This window comes from Triturus cristatus, chromosome 4_1, assembly GCF_964204655.1.
Source record: "Triturus cristatus chromosome 4_1, aTriCri1.1, whole genome shotgun sequence".
NCBI lineage: Eukaryota > Metazoa > Chordata > Amphibia > Caudata > Salamandridae > Triturus > Triturus cristatus.
In genome coordinates, this window is record NC_140585.1 from 351,607,164 (window position 1) to 351,627,115 (window position 19,952).

The 19,952-nt window shown below is 53.5% G+C and overlaps 1 protein-coding gene across 3 annotated transcripts in view; it reads right to left on the bottom strand.

Annotated features, from left to right (window-relative positions):
* The window catches only part of OVCH1 (ovochymase 1), a 1,142,331-nt gene that overhangs the window by 86,517 nt on the left and 1,035,862 nt on the right, over window positions 1-19,952 (bottom strand). For all 3 annotated transcript variants that reach the window (XM_085652349.1, XM_085652348.1, XM_085652347.1), the window contains exons 29-30: window positions 3,959-4,132; window positions 1,634-1,859 (exon numbers count right to left, since the gene is read on the bottom strand). In XM_085652349.1, the coding sequence (XP_085508475.1) occupies window positions 1,634-1,859; window positions 3,959-4,132 (400 nt within the window). The remainder of the gene's footprint in view (window positions 1-1,633; window positions 1,860-3,958; window positions 4,133-19,952) is intronic.

The window sequence follows — 19,952 nt, forward strand, 5'->3', positions numbered from 1 at the left end:
AAAGGCAGATGGACACAGATACTTCCACCATTTGAAACTGACATTTATTGATTACCAGTGACTTCGACATTAACTTTGTTACCCATTGACTACTATCAAAAATAGTTTTAAGAAATTCTTTGCTTTAGAACCATTTTCACAATTTTTTGTGTTACGGATGAGCTCCAGATGAGGATGGAAAGTGGTCAATCAGCATTTCTGGTATTACTGGATCTGTCAGCGGCTTTTGACACGGCAAGACACTACTGGTAAGACTAGCTACGAGTGGAGATAGCGGTATGGCATTGAAGTGGATGAGTTTATATCTGTCCGATCATTGTCAAGTGGTTTCTATACTACTTTATTGCTCGTTTTATTTTTCTTCAAACAATTGAGTGGGAAGTTACACAAGGGTTAGACTTGGTTTGATTCTTTTTAAGATTTACATGCTTACTAGGATTACACTCATTAAATCCTGTAACATCAAGCCTGTCAACAATGCTGATGACTCGCAATTTATACTGTCTCCAGAAACCAGAAAGCCTGATGCACTGGACTTCTTTCACATCTGTCTGAAAGACATCGATTGGCTTAGTAATAATTCTTTAGGATTCAATTGGGACAAAATGGAGTTCCTCTGTTGTACAGCCAGTAAAGTCCCCATGAAACTCCCAATGATTTCTGGCCATTGGCAAAAGATGAACTAAAAGACTTGCAGACACTGGGCAACCTGGGGGGTTACCCATACATAAGTTATCTATGGAGAGCCATGTTATACAATAGCAGCTACCTGCTTCGCACTTCTTCTGAATTTAAGGAAAGGCCTGCCAATGTTACCCCTTCAAGCCAAAGCACTGACTGTGCGAAGTGTCATACTAAGCAGGCTGGATTACTGCAATGCTCTGCTACTAGGAGTACCAGGCTATTTGGTAAACAGACTGTACAGAGTTCAAGCCGCAACTGCAAAATTAACATTAAATAGACCAAGAACATCCTCCTCCTCCAGAGCTTTGAAGGAACTCCACTGACTTCCAATAAAACAAACAATAGCCTTGAAATCACTCTGCATAGTCTGTGAAGGGCTCCAGCGTAAAGGCCTTATACCACTGCAAAGAAAATTCTAAAGTTTGCCCAAAGAGGAATCTTTGCTCAGCAACCGAAAATCTTATATGTATTCCAAAATTGAAGGGAACAAGACAGGTCGAGCTTTTACGGTCAAAGCGGCACAGCTTTGGAATAAATTACCTGCCACTATGAGGACTACTACTGACAATGCATTTCAGGAAAGCCGTACACATTTGTCTTTTCCCTAGTAGTCTGTAATCACTGCTCTGGCCATGTCGAAAGAGTTTTCTTCTCAGTAGAGGTTTGGCACCAGGATACCTGCTAGGCGACAGTGCACTCTACAAATGAATTAAATGATGCTATCTGGTTAACCCATTTTATACTTTATGAAGTTTGGAGCTTGGAGAATTCCTTAACATGTTTTTCAATTGCTGATCCGCGCACTCCACTTTGACACTACCTGTGTAAGACTCATGGGAAACTGTATTGAACAGTAAGAATGCATCGGTGTGCCTTCGTAGGCATGGAGTCTACTGGCAAAGGGCCAGTGAGGTAAATCAGTTCTAGAGTTGTTCGAGAGCATGCTTACCTGACTTCACAGTGTGCAGCCGTTAGAACATACGTAGGTGATATAATGCAACCACCACATATGTGCTTTCCTCTCTTTGTCTGCAGGCTGACCATCCAAGGAAATGAACCGGGGCAACCACCAATCACTCTAGGGTTGAGTGTTTCACCTGCTTGCACACTTCTTGTGGTCCTCACGCTGCAGTTTTTGTCGAGCATGAGCTGTCCATCTGCAGTTCCACAAACACCTGAAACACAAGGTTCTAGGTGAGACTTAGTTTCTTCTCCAGCAACTCAATGCACATCTTTTTTTTTTTAAAGAAATAAGGTCCACTTTGTCCCCACTATAAAATGATTTAAGTTTTCACAAAGGTTGTTTTGATGGTGTATCCCAAAAACCCTTATGTTTATGTAAATATCAAAGAACAATATAAAATGTTATATTAGTCATAAGAGGACATACAAAACTCATTCAACTACAAATGGTCAAATGCACCCATCTTAAAACTCAACAAATATTCCAGTGCGCTTTTGAGTTTGGTTATATTTTTTGGTATTTTACACTAAACTAAATATGTGGCTGAAATTATTTCTCGCACGATACCACTGTCCGAGATCCACCTTAAAAAAAATCAACACCTTTCAAATACACTCTGCTCTCAAGACAGAGGACTCTCGCTGACCTATTCCATACCAGTCTGCCAGTACAGATGGCCATGCCCACTGCAGCCAGGACTGCCAGACGTGGAGCCCTAGATGTAATAACCGATGCAGGAGTGCGGTCGTGACCAGACCTCTCCTTCTGCAAGTACAGGTCCATCAAATCACAGTGGACAGGACATGGGGATCTCCTCCAATGCTGTACATGTTAACAGATTCGAATCAGCAAAAGACAATGCTGTCAATTAGAACCCTGACTACAGATTATCTGGTAACTAGTTTTTAATACCAGGTCCTTGAGAAGCAAAAAACCCTCACTAGTCAAAAGTGGCAATCCTGACTCAAAGTAGTGCACTAAAAAAGGTGAGGGGGGTGACTTCACTGCCAGTAGTATACGATTTTATACTGAGTGAATGAGACCTTATGATAGAAGACAAATGTACAGGAATAGACAAGGACCGAAGATTTATAGGAGAGTTGGTTAACACAGCGTAGAGGCCATCATAAGAGCGCATCATAAAATGCAGTAAAGCACGTGAACTAAGGTCCAATATTGAGATTCTAATAGAAAGTAAAGTAAAGATCCGGAAAATACTTTGGACCATATAAGTAAAGTCCCGCCAAACCTGAATCACAAGCAAGACCTTTTATGGGAAGAGTTCTCAAAAATGTTATTTTGTGATATTTCTAACTCAGTCCCAAAAGCATGATTCACAGTAGAGAACATCACCAGTGAGAGTAAAATCTCCTGGGGTTGGTAGTCTGAAGGCAGAAATACATTGGCAAGCAAAGTAAACTCCATCCAGCTAAAGAAGTAGGGCACATGCAAGTCCATGGTGATAATCAATGGATGTTTTGGTACCAAATATACAGGAACTAAAATGAAACCGTTGTTTTTTTTTTTTGTTTTTTTTTAAAGGAAACCAATTCAATTGAAAGGTTTGTGCATTTTCGTAACAGGACAAGCTGAAGTTTGGGGACATATCGCCCATATATTCAGAGCTGATATCGGAGTGATAACTCTACCATATAATGGCAGTCAGTACAATTGGTAGAACTAGTCTGATTTACAAGCGTGTAAGGTCTCTAGAACCCGATTAAAAACAATAACTTTGCTAAAGGCAACTAAACATAGCAGGATGTGTGTATTTCTATTTTTCACTTTTAAAGAGTTTGAGTCATAACATATGATTGGTTATCTGCATAGAAGGGCAGAATTTTAAAACCACCAAAGCGAAATGTAGAAGTAAACATCTGTTATGAAAATGTTTCAAACCTCTGAAACTGCAATTTCTGAACTGAGTGCACCGCTTCAGTCATTGTGGAAATTTTGTTGAAAATGCACTTTAACCACCATTATCTCAAAATGGTCTTGAACAGGTGAACCTAAAAAACCCATAGCAGTCATGTTTGCACACCTGCAATATTTGTCGAAAGATCTTGAAAACATAAGGTTTTATAGCAACTTTTGTGAAAATTGTGCAGTAAAATGTACTATTTTATCCCGATTTTAAACTTTCTTTGGTGGAGGGGTGAGACCCTCTGCCCCGAACTGCTTACAGGGATTTCTCGTTCACTCACTTTGGTGTGGGCGCTACCTACGGCTATCGGAGATCTCAAGCCGTCACTCTTCTCACTCAAAGCTTCATGCCAATACATGTGTAAATCCAGCCATGTTTGCACTTACGAGGCGCGGTATCTGGTGCGTTACTCTTCCCTCCTAGCGTCGACTCTGCAGTGACGTCTGTGCACGTGCTCCTGAAGCCACGGCCACCCACGGACCGATCACTCTCAAAGTGCAGAGTCAAGGAGTTGCCAGTTGACCTCAAGGTGAGGCCATTTTCATTGCCACAAAGGTTTCCTGCAACACAAAAAACAGCTTCTGTCGTGTATTAAGTATAACAAAGGACACTTTTTTAGCACTCAGAAGGCTAGCAGTATGTTTTTTTCATTTATTAGTATCCATCCATCCATCCATCCATCCATCCACGTATGAAATGACGGGACACTTCAGAGGGAAGATGACGCACCTCGAGGTGCTGCATGCATGCAGATTATTTCCCTCCCTCCAGACTCCGGACGCGTTTCAACAAGTCCTCTGCTCTCATTCATGGAATATACTAGGCCTGTTGTCTTTATTTCCGGTTTATACTTTTTAGGAAGTTAGATCTCGTTCTCATAGAAACATTATTCTCAGTCTATTATATGTTCAGTGGTTTCTGTGGTTCGTATGTCACTTGAGCTTCACCGTGTTCTAGATTTCAATATATCCCTTGCGAGGACCGATATCTGAACCTCAAATTGTGTTTTTATTTACTCACGACCACCTAGTGACAGTCTCTCAAACTCAGATTAGTTCAGATTGCATTTTGGGATTTTAGAGCTGGAACCCTGTGGGACAATAAAAAGCACCAACGTGCAGAAAAATCCAGCTTGTCTGGTTCTCAGTGCTGAGAGGAAAATGTCAGCTGACCAAATAGATGTCAACACTCAGAATCGCCGATTTCCATGTTTTATGTAAATACAAATGAAATTAAATAACACCTTTAGGTATGCACAGTTTCCTCGAGCTAGGGTCCACCTTACAGATAAAGTTTTTATTGCTGTCGTAGGTACCTCAAACCTTATGTGCAGTAGGCAGAACGGTACTATGCTGGGTGGAGTCTGGATGAGAACAAATTACAGACACTATGATATGACGAGGGAGGATGTGACATCCATTTGATAACAGGGGAGGATGTGATAACATCAGGGCTTTAAGTGGGATGAAAAAACGGGGATGGGGGGTCTCAAAGGGGCGTGAGGAATATAATTAAGGGCGTGGCTTAAACATTTATGCTAAAAAATCTGTGCTCTGCGTAGAATGCAAACGATCAGTAATTTGCTGCTTCTGTTGCCTCCACATATAAAATAGTATAACATGTAACATTACACCTACAACAAGCCAGTTCTATTGGCTTTGTCAAAGGTTGTTAGTTGCATAAGATAACTATACTACATGCATAGATACAACTATGGCTTCGTTGTTTATAATATTGAAAATGTTTTAGTTCTTGTGCGAGAGGTTGTGGCGTAATGGCTAGAGCTGCCAATTTTGGAGCTGAGGAAGCAAGTTTGAATCGTCGGCTCATCATCCTGTGTTTCTGGGCAAATCACTTAATCGCCTGTGCCTACCCAAAATAAGAAATGAATATGCCCTTGTTGGTCCTCATGTAAAGCACTTCGAGTTTTGCAGTATAGAACTTCAAAAAAATTAAAGTTACAATGAAAAACAGTGAACTGCTGCAGAGTTCATATTTTTTTTTCCCATTCTGAGAGTGAGGGCCAAAACGGAGAGCCTAATAGGGACCTGTCTCAGCACCTGCTTTTTTTTTTGATAAACAAATTGTATTATTTTGAAAAAGATTACATACAAAACAAAGAGGAAGAAGATCAGCAAGCGCACGGAACACAATGAGTCAGGAACATTCACTGCAGGATGACATCCCACAGTCCCCTGCCCGTTCGGGCATACACCATCACAGATCTTTAGACGAATTGTGGCAATCAGTCCATAGTACCCAACCATTTCCCCCACACCTCACAGTATTTCCTAGGGCATCCTCGTGCGACAGTGTTTTTTCTTGGGTCGCGCACCAGTTCACTCCCCCGCGCCATCTCTCCGGGTCGGGTGGTTCGGGGCATTTCCACGCCGCCGCGATATCACGCTTGGCCACAATCATGGCCGTGTTAAGGAAGATCTTTTCATTCCTCGTCCCATCCAGCCCGTTCGTGATCCCCAGTAAGGAATGACGTGGGTCATGGGGAACCGTCCAGCCCAGAACCTCCGTGAGCTCCTCCTCAATGGATCCCCAGAATCGCGCCAGGCAAGGGCACGACCAGACCATGTGGAAAAAAATCAGCGGGATCACAGCCACACCTAGCACAGGACGCATTTGGGCGCGAGCCCACGCGATGAAGGCGCGTGAGGTAGGCGGCGTGTAGATAGTAGAGCTGGATCAACCTAAGCTTGGCGGATACTGTGATAGTCTTTGGGGCCATAAGGGCGTCACGCCAATCAGCCTCGTCAAGAGGGCCCACCCACTCCACCCATTGGTCCCGCAGCCTGTCCAACGAAGTGGGAGTATTGTTGATGAGAGTAGGGTAAATGCGGGAAATGTCCCCTCTGCCCAAGTCGCCCAACATGGTCTGCGCCTCGGGAGGACTGTACTCTGGAAGCCTTGTCTCGTCAGGAAGATGCGAGCGGAGGGCGTGCCGCAGCTGCAGATATTTGTAAAATTCGGAGATGGGTGAAGGGAATAACGGGTCTGGAGTTCCTGAAATGAATGCGGATGGCCGTTGGCCCAGACATCCCCAAGCTGCGAGACCCCGATGAGGTCCCACAACTTAAACCCCCGCAACCCACTAACCTCGCGGAGCCAGGTTCCCTGCCAGAGGGGTGTGCATTGAGTCAGCCTACGTGTTCAGCGAGTGTGGCGTAGGGCCGCCCGCCAGGTCAGCACCACAGAGCGCGTCACGTCGGGCAACTGAGATGGAATGGTTCCCCCGTACATCATTAATTGAATTTTTGGGAGGCCCAACTCGCTCAACTCGAGCCGGTATGCTGGGTCTGCCCAACCCCCATTAAACCAGTCATGGATGACTAGAAGGCGCGCTGCCAAAAAGTAGAGATCCAGATGTGTCATCCCCATGCCCCCATCAAAGGAGGGGATCCAGCAGGTGGTCAGGGCCAAACGCGCTCACCCCCCACTCCAAAGGAATTTAGTAGCGAGGCTATCCAGCTCCCTGAACCAAGCTCTGGGGAAGCAGAAAGGGGTATTTTGAAGGACGTAGAGGAATCTGGGGAGGATCATCATCTTGAACAGAGCGACCCTCCCCAGGGGATTCAGGGGAAGGGTCTTCTACTTTATTTTTTTATTTTTTTTATTTTTTTTTTAAACCGTTTATTACAAGTCTCAAGAGTATACAAGTATGGGCCTACAACCTTCCGGCCGGCCGCTAGCAATGATAGGAACATACGACATACATTTATGGAACACGTGGTGTTACGGAGGAGCATTTCTCAGGAGGTAACAACGTCAAAAGCCACATCATCCAGACCCCATTATACGGTTTCATTTTAAATTAAGAACAACAAGAAAACCACACCCACAAGGCAACCCACAATCGGAAATAGCAGCACGTGCTCCCCTAGAGGGGGGATCCCAACTATCCACAGAAGTCTAAAGAGGGGGGAAGAGAACAGAGCGAGGACTGGGGGAACCCAATGCCCGGCAGCGGGGGAAGGAGACGGCTAAGGGGATGGGGCTGGCGAGGTATCAGGCAGCAACGGTGGTGCACAGATACCCCCGCGGTAGGCGTTCCAGGGGCCCCATACTTTCACCCATGTCCCAGGCTTACCCCTCGCCACATACACCACCTTTTCTCGAAACATGCACCAGTCCATGTGTTCTTTCCAGGCCGAGACCGTCGGGGGCCTCTGGGATCCCCACAGTTGAGCAATATCACGCTTGGCTATCATATATCCCAGAGTCACCCACCACGTCTGCGGCGCCGAGTAATCAGTCGGTTCCCACACATTCAACAGGCATCTCCTCGCTTCAGGCAACAGCGCCACCTGCGTAACCAGTCGCAGCACCTCATGTACACCACGCCAGAACCCTTCCACCTCCGGGCACTCCCACAAAATATGCAGAAAGGTCCCCAAAGCACCACACCCACGCTTACACAACCCATCTCCAGCATAGCCCATACGCAGAAGCTTTGGCCCCGTCATGTAGACCCGGTGGAGTATCTTGAGCTGGACAAAGCGAAGGCGAGCCGGTATGGCCACCTCCTTCGGGGAGGCCACCGCGGAGGTCCAGTCCTCGTCGTCCAACTCCAGCCCGTCGGCAACCCAAGCCGCACGAAGGGCAGTCAACAGGCCCGAGCGGTCGTTTATCAGCTTTTTGTATATCAGTGAGATCGTGCTGTCCGGGACGTGCCCATCCAGCATTCTATCCTCCAGGGGGGAATATTCCGGGATGGAGGCAACGTCCGAGAAGACGGAGCCCAGCGCATGACGGACCTGCAAATACCTAAAGTATTCACTGCCCTGCAACTGAAATTCCGTCTGCAGCATATCGAACGTTTTAAATCCTCCCCTCGTCCAGAGATCCCCCACTTTACTGATACCTATTATGTCCCACTTCTCAAAGCCCTTAGAGGTCCACAGGGAACCTAACCGCTCAGACGCGTATAGTGGTGACGCCCGGGTCAAGCGGTCCTTCCACCCCATAGCTGCATTGGCCGCGTGCCACACTTGCACCATGACACGCGTGGGGCCCGTCAGACGAGCGTCGGGCGCGCTAGAATAGAGCGCTCGATTGTAGTCGCCACCTGGCAGGAGCATCTTGTCCATTTCGAATGCCGGGTTTGAGGCGGGCCCGTATAGGCCATGGTTAATTGCAGCGAGCTGGGAGGCCCAATAGTACCGTTTAATATCCGGGAGGGCAATCCCCCCGTCATACCATGGGAGCGTCAACTTCGCCAGGGCAATACGCGGCCTCCCGTCCCAGAACAGGCGGCGTTGCAGACTCTCCACCTCACGGAAGTAGCGCGCCGGGACCAAGTCCATAGTGTTCTGCAAAGCGTACAGGAAACGCGGCAGAGACATCATCTTGAACAATGCCGCCCGGCCGAGCGGCGAAAGCAGCAGGCGCCGCCAGCGTGCGACATCTACCCGCAGGCGCTGGAGGGGGGGGAAGCAGGTTCCGTTCATACCGGGCCTCCGGGTCCAGAGTAATGAAGACACCCAGGTACCGAAATCCCTGCGGGGCGATCTGGATCGGACAGCCCCGCGGGAGAATAGGAGCCTCCCCAGAGAGAACATAAACACACGATTTAGCCCAGTTGATGACGAGACCGGAGTTACGACCAAATGAATGTAAAACATCAACCAGCACTATAAGTGATTTACGTGGGGAGGCTAGGTACAGAAGGATGTCATCAGCGTATAGGGATACGCGGTCCTCATACTCGGGGGTCCAACGGAGACCACGGATGGAAGGCTCCCACCGCAGCCACTCCGCCAGGGGCTCCAAGGCAAGCGCAAAAAGAAGCGGCGACAAGGGACAGCCCTGTCGCGTGCCCCGGCCCAGCTCAAACGGGGCCGATACTCTTCCGTTCACCACCACCTGCGCCAATGGGCCCGAATACAACAATTTGACCCAACTGATGAATCCTGGGCCAAATCCAAACTTCGCAAGCGTCGCCCAGATGTATGGCCACTCAAGCGTGTGAAACGCCATGGTGGCGTCCAAGGACGCCAAAATGGCCGGTTCCCGTATAAATGGGACGCGCGCGAGCACCCCATGCAAACGCCGCAGGTTAAGGGCTGTGTTGCGATGGGGAATAAAGCCGGACTGGTCCTGGTGAACCAGATCTCCCACCACACCGACCAGCCGATTGGCCAGTACCTTGGCGAGAATTTTGGGCTCCGCATTCAGTAGTGAGATAGGCCGATAAGAAGTAACCCGGTCCAGAGGTCTCCCTTCCTTGTGGATCACCATGATTGTAGCCAGACGCTGGTCAAGCGGGAGGGAGCCCAGCGAGTGGGCCGCCAGGAACATTGCGCGGAGGTGGGGCGCCAGTGTATCCGGTCGCAACTTATACAACTCGATAGGGATACCATTCGGGCCCATGGCCTTGCCAGAAGCGACCGAGCGTATGGCGAGGGCGATTTCGTCGGAGGTGGGAGCGGCGTCCAGCGACACCCTGTCCTCCCCGGAAAGGGACGGCAGCGCGATATCCCTGAGCAGGGCACGGGAATCCTCTTCAGAGCAAGAAGAGACCGGGGAATACACCTCGCGGAAATAATCCGCGAAACAGGAGACAATTTCTTCTGGCTCAGTTACACACACACCATTCGTTTTCTCAATCAATGGGACCACACGATTCGCTCTCTCCTTTTTATCCAACCACGCTATCAGTTTACCAGCCTTATCACCCACATCATACAGTCGCCCCTGTTGCTCTCTACTAAGGCCCCTGGCCGCCTCCGTGACGAGGGCCCTATAAGCCGCTTGTTTGAGTTGGAAGACATGTAGTGCAGTATCCGTCACCCCATCTTCTAGATTACCCTCCAACTCAGCTATTTCAGCCTCCACCCGGGTCACCTCCTCCCGCTCGCGCCTCCGGGCGTGGGAAATAAGGGATAGGGCCTCCCCTCTGAGTACTGTTTTGAAGGCCTCCCACAGGGAGATAGCCGAAGGCACTGACCCCACATTCTCATCAAAATATCGCTGGAGGGATTTAATCAAGTCAGCGCGAATGGTGGGGTCGCGCAGGTACCAGGAATTGATTGGGACCACCCTGCTCTCACCCCTCGGAAAGACATCGAAATGTAACAGCAGCGGGGAGTGGTCCGAGATACCCCATGCCAAATGGCGCACCTCCCCCACCCTCCCGACATAGGCCGCCGGGACAAGGACATAATCAAGCCGTGAGAGACTACCATGGGCCCCCGAGTGGAAAGTGTACTGCAGCTGCGTGGGATGTTTTAAGCGCCAGCAGTCCACCAATCCCAGTGTATCCAAGAGGCCGGATAGCCACGCCTGTGCCCGGGGGAGGTCCCTAGGGGGGTGACGATCCACAGTCCCAGAAACCACCGTATTGAAATCCCCCCCACCACCAGAAGCCCCCCCGGAAGGCCAAGGAGGAGGCGCCCCAGATCTGCAAAGGTGGTCGACTGCAGCCCCGGTGGGACGTACACTGACACAAAGACAACCACTTTGCCCTCCATTCTCCCCACCAAGACAGTGTAGCATCCCCTATCATCGTGGAGCACCTCATCAATTTCTAACGGGAGCGAGTTCTTTACCATGATACCCACACCCCTTGAGCCTGACGTGAAGCCCGAGTGGGCCACGAGGCGGTAGCCACGCCGATTCATGGCACAGAAGGAATTGCCAATAAGGTGTGTCTCCTGCAGAAAGACTACATCGGGCGAGAGTCGCTTCAGAAACTGCAGGACCACACCTCGTTTGATCCTGTCCCCCAGTCCATTAACGTTCCAAGACAACAAAGTTCATTCCCTACCCCCCATCATACACAGAAACCACCATTCGTCCCCCCGAGAGCACATTAGAACCAACACAAAAAAAAGTTTGCCTTGTGATAATAACGAACACCCCACCCCTGCCCACCCACCCCAACAGAACTCCCCCCTCCCTGCACCCCTGCATGAGCCCAGACAGCCCCCCCCAACGTGCAGTGTGCCTGTCGCCCCATAGATAGTTAAACTAACTAGACCCCCAGAGGAGGAGGGAGAACCCCCAAGAGACCCCACACAACCTCCATAGGAGGGGAACTTAAGCGAACAGACGTATGGTCAAAAGTGGCATCATTTTTGTCCCGAGCGAGGCCTAATATTAGTCCCTCAGTCCTGATCCGGCGAGCCCTCTCCCCCCGCCGCTCCCCCCCGCCACCCCGATCCCGATCCCCAGACAGAGTATCCAGCCAGTCCCCGGCCGCTTCGGGACGATCAAAAAAGTGCGTGCGACCATCCACCTCCACTCGCAGCTTAGCTGGGAAAAGCATGGCGTATTTGAGGTTTAGGTCCCGAAGACGGCGTTTGACACCGAGGAAGCTCAGTCTCTGCTTCTGGACCGCTGGGGTGAAATCAGGATAAAAATTAATGTCCATATTGTCAAGTCTAATCGGTCCCTGTAGTCTGGAGGATTGCAGGATAGCGTCTCTGTCCCGAAAATTAAAAATCCGGGCAATGAGAGGTCTCGGAGTGGCTCCGACCTTAGGCCTTCCCCCGGGAACCCTGTGGGCCCTCTCCACAGCAAAGAATTTACTCAGCCCCCGTGGCTGGAGATGGGTAACAATCAGGTCTTCCACGAAAAGGTCCGCCGCCACCTCCTCACGTCCCTCAGGCACCCAGATGATACGGATGTTGTTCCTCCGGGCCCGACTCTCGGAGTCCTCCAGGCGGCGATCCATCAGCGCACTCGCCCGAGCAAGCCGGCGCACCTCCGTTTGTAGGGCCGCCACATCTGTCGTAAGGCCCGATGCGGTGTGGGCCAAAGAATCGACTCGGTCGTTGGTCTTGGAGAGATCGGCCCTTACCAGGCCAACATCCACGAGGACCGAGTCGATCTTCTGCGCCAGTGTATCAAAACGCTGGCCCACCGAGGCCTTCATCTCGGCGATGGCGCCCATGACATCCCGCAGAGTCAGATCCGTGGGCAGATCGGGGGCATCAGTAGGGCCCTCAGGGGACCTGCGTGGCACCTCGGGAGATACCTTCTGGAGGGTATATCGGTCCATTCTGTTGGACTGATGGGCTGCGCCACGCCGGGTCGATTTTATCTTTGCCCGGTCACCATCTTGTTTCGTGGCCATGGTCCCAGTCTCCCGGTCGCACCAGCCACGTCGTGAAGGGCAGGCAAGCCGGTCCACGGGCTCCGGGGGGGTGCCACCCCAGATCTGCGGGGCGGATCACAGCCGGCGGGCAGGCAGGGCCCCCCGGCGAGGCCACACCAACACACAAAGCCCCGCGACCCAACCTCGCAGAGACAGCAAGGGGGGTGTGAAAGCGAAAGTGAAAGTGAAAGTGAAAGTGAAAGTGCGGGGTACGCGAGTCACCAAGCCCTGCCCGCCGCTGTTGTTCACTTTGTCACTGGATCGCCCCACAGCGCAAATCCGGGGTTCGGCTAGGAGAAGGCCGCAAACCTCAATCGGTGCTCAAGCCGGTGTCCGAGGTCCGATTTGGAAGCGGAAAACGGGTGCCACCTCAGCTCAGGCTCACCAACACAGTCCCCTCATCTGGGACAGGATATGTTCAGGATAGTCATAGGAGGTCGCGGAGGTCCTCGGGAGCCTCGCACCTACGCGGCCATCTTGGTTGCGCGCTAGGCTCCTCCTCGGTCTTCTACTTTTAAAGATCCTCCTTAGCCCTCTTTACCAAAGGAGCTACATTGAGAGACCAACCCAGCTCGGGAAGAATGGTGACCCAAATCCCCAGGTATTTGACCGATTGGCGCCGAAGCGGAATGGTGGATTGCCAATCGTAGCATTCCCTGGATAAGTGTAATGGGACCAGTACCGACTTCCCGGGGTTCAGCCGGAGACCAGATGTGTGCTTGAAGGACTGCAAGATCCGAAGGCACTGCGGCCCGGAGACCGCAGGCTCGGCCAGAAAGACCAGGACATCATCGGCGTACAGGGCTATCTTGTCTGCTTCTGTTTGGGGCCATTCCCAGCCGCGGACGCAGTCATCGGCCCGCACCCGAGAGGCCAGAGGCTCCATCGCCAAAGCGAAAAACAGGGGCGATAGAGGGCAGCCCTGCCTTGTCCCCCTGGCAATAGGGAAGGCCTCGGATAGCACCCATTAACCAACACGCGTGCTCGGGGGTGGGCGTAAAGAACGCGGACCAGAGCCCTAAAGTGGGGTCCAAAGCCCATCTCGAGCAGCACGTCCATTAGGTATGCCTAATCCACCGAGTCAAAGGCTTTTTCAAAGTCTATAAATAGGAGGGCTAGGTAGGGAGTAAGAAGGTGTCGGTGGGCCAGGGCCAGCTGTAGCCTCCGAAGACAGTGTCTGGTCCCGCGCAAGGGCATGAAGCCACATTGGTCAGGTGCACCAACAGGGATAAATAGGGTTTCAGTCGCTGAGCGAGTATGGCAGCGTACAACTTAATCTCCGTATTGATAAGGGAGATGGGGCGGTAATCCGCACGGTGACGGGAGGGCGGTTGGGACTTCGGGAGGACCACGATGGTGGCGATGTCCGTCTTGAGGGGAAAGGAACCTTTTTCCAGAGCCTCATCGAATAGGTCGGCCAAGTGAGGTACGAGGGTCTCACGATACAGCGCGTAATATTCTTGCGGAAGGCCGTCGGGGCCCGGTGTCTTACCCGGCGAAACAAGAGAGATTGCTGCGTCAATCTCCTCCCTAGAAATGGGGCGATCCAGGTCTTTCTGAGCGATGGAATTCAGCCGGGGGAGTCGCAGTTGGCCTTGCTCGAGGAAGGCTGAGAGGGATAAGCCAGGGGTCCGTGCTGCGTAAAGCCGCTGGTAATAACAGGCAAAAATGCGTGCCATCACCAGCGGATCGCTGTGCACTGCACCCTCAACATCCACCACCTCTGGGATGATGCGGTTGGCTCTGGGATATGTTACCAGGCGGTGCAGGATCGTGCCGTTTTTGTCCCCCCAGCCATACACTCATGCCACGGACGATCTCCAAAGGAGCCGGGCGGCCTCTAAGGATAACTGCCTGATCTCGGCCCTAAGGTGGGCGAGTCGTTGGGCCTGGGCCGCGTTGTCGGACAGCGAAGGGGATTCCTCTAGGCGGAGGGCCTGCGCTTCCCGCAAGGTAATTTCCTGTAGCTGCGCCTGTCTCGGATTCCTAAGCTGACCCTTTGCAACACCCCGAATGGTCGCTTTCCCCGCCTCCCATAAGGTCCCCGGCGAGGCCACCGTGCCCTTGTTAGCGAGAAAATTCTGCTGGAGTTCCTTCCCCACCACCTTTTTAAATTCTCTGTCATGGAGGAACCAAGCGTTCAGTTGCTATGTCTAGCGGGCAGAGGGGGGGGGGGGGGAGAGCCCTGTACTAAGAAGCACCGGGGAGTGATCAGAGATCCCCCTAGGAAGGATCCGGACATCTACAATCCTGGTGCAGTCAACTGAGGGGACAAAAATCGCATCTATGCGTGCCTGTGTGTGGTGCGCTGCCGAGGTGTGGGTGAACTGGGTGGCACGGGGGTGCAAGATGCGCCACGCGTCGCATAGGCCCAGAGACTCGGACCAACTCCGCAGCTGCTTCGCCTGCGCCAGTCTAGTGGTGGAGGGAGGGCCAGTCACATCAATGGCCGGGAAAGAGACCCCGTTGAAGTCGCCCCCAATGACGGTAGGTCCCAGGGGCAAATCATTAAGAAGCGCCACAGTGTGTTTGAGGGTAGCTGCCAGCAGTGAGGGGGGAGAGTATACGGTCATAGGATTGAGGGGAGAACCGGCCAACAAGCCACAGAGCATCACCGATGTACCCTGGGAATCGTGAAGGACTTTAGTGAGTACGAAAGGCAAAGCGCGTTTGAGGAGAATGGCCACCCCCCCGGGAACCCCTGGAGAAGCCGGAATGCCATACTCTATCATACCCGTAGCGCGCCAGGAAGGGGCAGCAGTTACCCAGCAGGTGCGTTTCTTGGAGCAAGAGGACGTCCATGTTAAGGCGCTGCGCTAAGTGCAGGACTGCCGTGCGCTTAACCCGGTCCAACAGGCCATTAACATTCCATGACAAAATGTTTAGGGATGCCCTAGGAATAGTTATGTCGGTCATGGTGGGTGGAGCATGGGTCTGGGTCGTGCACCCTCACTAAGACATGAGGGCGCACATGTGAGCCTGCCTCCGCGTGGGTGGGCACCTGCGGGAAGATCGCACCCAGCCCCTGATGGGTCGGCGCGAGGTTGTCCGTGGTAGCTGAAATGAGAAAACAATACAAACAACAACAGCATAGAGAAAACCCAATACCAAACAATCCTCCCCTCACCCTACACTTCTGGAACGGAAGTATCTGTCGACCCCCCATTATAACAGTACCAAACTAAAATGCTCGGGTTGGTTGTGTGGAGGACCCCTCCATTTGGACGGATGAGCCATGAGTCGGCTAGTGGATCTAAGAGGTGAGCGTGAAACTCTGTCAATGTTCAATGCCTTCATCAGGAGACAGACCCACCGGAGAACCAAAGAGCAGCAGGCCCAGCACAATACAACCTCAGAGTGTGGGAGTGCGGGAGAGGTCCGAGTCAATCCCGGGGTAACTCCCCCGGGTCGGCAACGAGGACATCTCCGGCCGCTCGGTGACAGATCGGTGCCTGGTGCGGTGTGGAGAGCCCGAGCAGCTGGATGAGTTGCGGGGACCACTGGTTGCCGTGCCCGGGGACCTGGATACCCCCGCCCAGGATTGGCGCCTTCTGTGGGAGTGTGCGTGCCGCCGGCAACCCGGCAACCGCAGCCCCACGGGTTTAGAGCCCGCAGGGCCAGGAGAAGGGTCCCGCCCCTGGCAGAGGAGACGCTCCTCCGTCACCCATGTCCATGCTGCCTGGGGTGTGTCAAAGAATTGAGCTTTATTTTGGAAGATGACTCGGAGGCACGCAGGGAACTGAAGCTGGTATTGGAGACCCAGGGCACGCAGTTTCTTTTTAACGTCCATATAGGAACGACGAAGATCTTGCACGTCCCTGGTGTAATCCGGGAATACCAGAACGGTATGATTCTGTAATCTGAGGGGACCGTGGGCCCGCGCTGCCCGCAGAATGGCGTCCCGATCCTTAAAATTGAGGACTTTCAGTATGATAGGGCGAGCGGGAGCACCTTGTGGCGGCCTGGGGTGAGGGAACGATGGGCCCTCTCAACCACAAACCAGGGAGAGAGAGCGTCCCGGGGCATCCATGATGTGAACCAGGCCTCGACGAAGGCAGCCATAGGGGGCGACTCGACCCCTTCGGGAAATCCCACCAGGCGGAGATTATTGCGGCGGGCGGGATTTGACGCGTCTTCAGCGCGTCGGTGGAGTTCCTTGGTGTGGGTGCAAAGGCGTGCTACCTGTTCCTTTAATTGCGAGATATCGTCCTCCGCTGTGGATATGCGGAATTCGGCCTCCGTGAGTCGCCCGGTGGCGTTGCAGAGATCTTGGAGGAGTGAGACGTCCACCTTGATTTCTCCAATCTTCCCTTCAACGGACGCTTGTGAGGCACTAATGGCCTGAAGGATTGTTTTCAGGTCCTTGTCCTGGGGAGGGGAAGGAGCCCCACCCACCTGCCCCGAGAGCGCAGGGTCGGAGGTGGTGAACCGGTCCATCTTCGTCTGGGTGGGGGCCGGCGTGGGCTTGGGACCCCAATCCCTCCCCATTGCCACCAGGCACTCCTACCGCAGCCAAGAGTCCGGGGACCAGGCCAGTGGACCCAGAAACCTAAACGCCCCGCACAAGGCCTAGTAGTCCGCACCAGTCCGAAGGGCCAGCCAGAGGAGCCAGGGGGCAACCAGAGAGGGCATGCAGCACGAAGGGACCAGGACCCGCCGGCGAGCCAAGCGCACCGCAGCCTAGGCCACAGGACCAAGAAGGGTGATGTGTTCTCCAGGAAGGGCGCTGGGGAAACGCGGCGCAAGGCCTCCCGATGGAGGGGAAAGTGTCCAGCCGTTCAGCAACCTATGGGGGGATCCATGCAAGAGCTAGCCCAATGCCTTGTCTAGAGGACGCCAGGCAATGAAGCGTGAGGTGTAGCGCCCCCGGTTGTCACCAAGGCAGTGGAGAAGATTATGACAGGCAGAAGACACCGCCGACGGTCAGGATATGAAGTCCCAGTCAGGCGCTACCCAGAGGCTGCGTCCGGCCATCAGAGGAGGAGGGGTCTCTCGTGTCCATGAGGCAGCACCCGCAAAATACCCCTGGGCCCCATCAGGCAGCCCGGGGGGGGGCCATGCAGGACCCGGGGCACCGGGAGGGCGAGAGGAGAAGGTTCCAGTACCAAACCCCCCAGCCCTCTGCTCGATGGTGCAGCCGAACCCCCGGACCCGCGCACCACTCACCAGCCAAGAGGATGGTCGGCCGCGAAGGACGCCACAAGTCACCAGGCCGCAGGAGGTCTGCCCGTCCGGGAAGTCAGCGATAGTCTGGCCTGGGGTGGGTGCTGGCTGGCGACTCCAGAAGTCTGTAGAAGAGGCGCCCGCTGCCCGACACGAGCAGCCGAAGGGCCCTCTTACCAGGGTGTACAGGAAGGGGCTAGGCCCCAGCAGAGCCTGAAGGAGGAAGGCACTGGGCTCTGGGAACCAAGACACCACCACCCGACCTGGTGGCCGCCATTCCGAGGTTCCCCCCCGCGCTGCCAGCATCCCCCGTGGGGCGCGAGTCAGAGGGCAGCGCGGAGACAGGCTGGAGTACAAAAGCACCACACGGGACAGCTGATGCGGCCCCCAGCGCAGGTCTCGCAGCTCACAAGGACCACAGAGCCCCCACAACGCAACCTCAGGGGTCAAGTGCTGGCTCGGGGCACGGCCGCTGAGCGGGGTCACTCAACCGGGTGGGCCCACAGATAGTAGAAGATGGCGATGTCCAGGCGCCGCCAGGCAGCCTCCGGCCCCTCCCCCAGCGGCCACTCAGATCTGTAAGGCACACTATGGAGGATACTAGGAATTGGTCCGTGTGCCGGGCTTCGTGTCAGCCCAGGGTGCAGTTCTGTGCAAGTATCCTCCGGTCTCAGTTGTCCAGTTAGTCACTAGGCGGGCTCAGGAGTGCACTGGCGCATGGCTACACCTGCGCCGAGACAGGCTTATATATGATCTTAGGCTGTTTTGCCAGTTCTCTGCCGCTCTCCCCTACCGTCCGATCCCCCAGCAATGGGCATGCCGCAGGCAAAGGAGGAATCAGGAGGGAGTCCACAACTACACAGGGCCAGAGAGGCTAGGGGTGTTCCTCCAGGAGGGATTGCAGGCAGTTAGGAAGACTGGCAGGTACCGTGGGGATGGGTGGCGTCACGGAGTCTTGAAGCAAGTCCAACCTGCCGGCCCGCCAGCTCACTTGGAGGCAAGAGGAGGCAGCTGCACACCGTAGTTTGTTTTGGGGCTTCTCCCCGGTCTCGAGGTGGGTGGCAGATCAGCTTCCCTGGGCAGCCCCTCCGCAGTCACTGGGCTGTCAAAGCTGGTTGCAACGGCCGGTGCACATTTCCTCACCGCATATGCTTCGGGAAACCAGGCGCAGACGCTGCCGATTTTCAGCCGACACGCTACGGCGGGCCGCAGGATCGTGCACCAGCCCCCAGGTGCACCCAGCCCGCAGCGGCGACAGAACCACCCCGGGCGCGGAGCCAATCGTGGGGTGTCTCCAAGGCAGAGGGGTGACCCCCGACAGTTCAGCACAGCTCGGCCCTCCGCCGCCGACACAGTGTGCACAGCCCCGGTGATCCGGCACATGCCCTCTCAGCAGTCCACGTCTCAGGGCCCGGAGCGCCGACAGGTAGGCCGCAAGTAAGGCTCGCCCCAGGCAATCGGTGCGTTGCAGCCCAGGTGTGGTCAGGGCCTTCCTCGGCTCCAAGCAGCTCCCGGTGTCGTGTTGCAGGGAGGCCGTGATGTGCCCAGGTCTTCCCGGCAGTGGTCGCAGCTCTATCCCCGCCTCCAGTAAGTTTCCAGACCCGGCTTTTCGGCCTGTATTAGCACCGCAGGGAGTCGCCCCGGACAAGTGGCATCTCCAGCTGTGCAGTCGTTCAAACTCTCCACAATCGAGCAGATTTCTGGGATTCACTCGGGAGCCCTCACCGCCATCTTAAGTAGGCCGCAAGTCTGACTCTCGATGGGCAGCCCCTCCGATCCTCCTGTGGTGCCACAGCTCACCAGGACATCTCCTACCAGTCTAGGGGGGTAACAGTAAGTTTCAAACCTCTTAATTGCAGCGATGCATAGGGATGGCTGAGCGGATGACGGAGGGGTCAGGAGCACTCTTAGAGTGCGACCGCCATCTTGACGCTCCAAGCCACGCCCCCCACCTGCTTTTAAGAACAGCCGATGTTGAGCACCAGCAGGACCCGGCCCACTTAAAGCCCTGGATAACATCCCCTTGAGTGAAGTATTTTATTTTTATTGTTTATTTAAACATTTACATTACACGTTTGAAAAGGCAATAGTGTTTTAAGAGGGAGGGA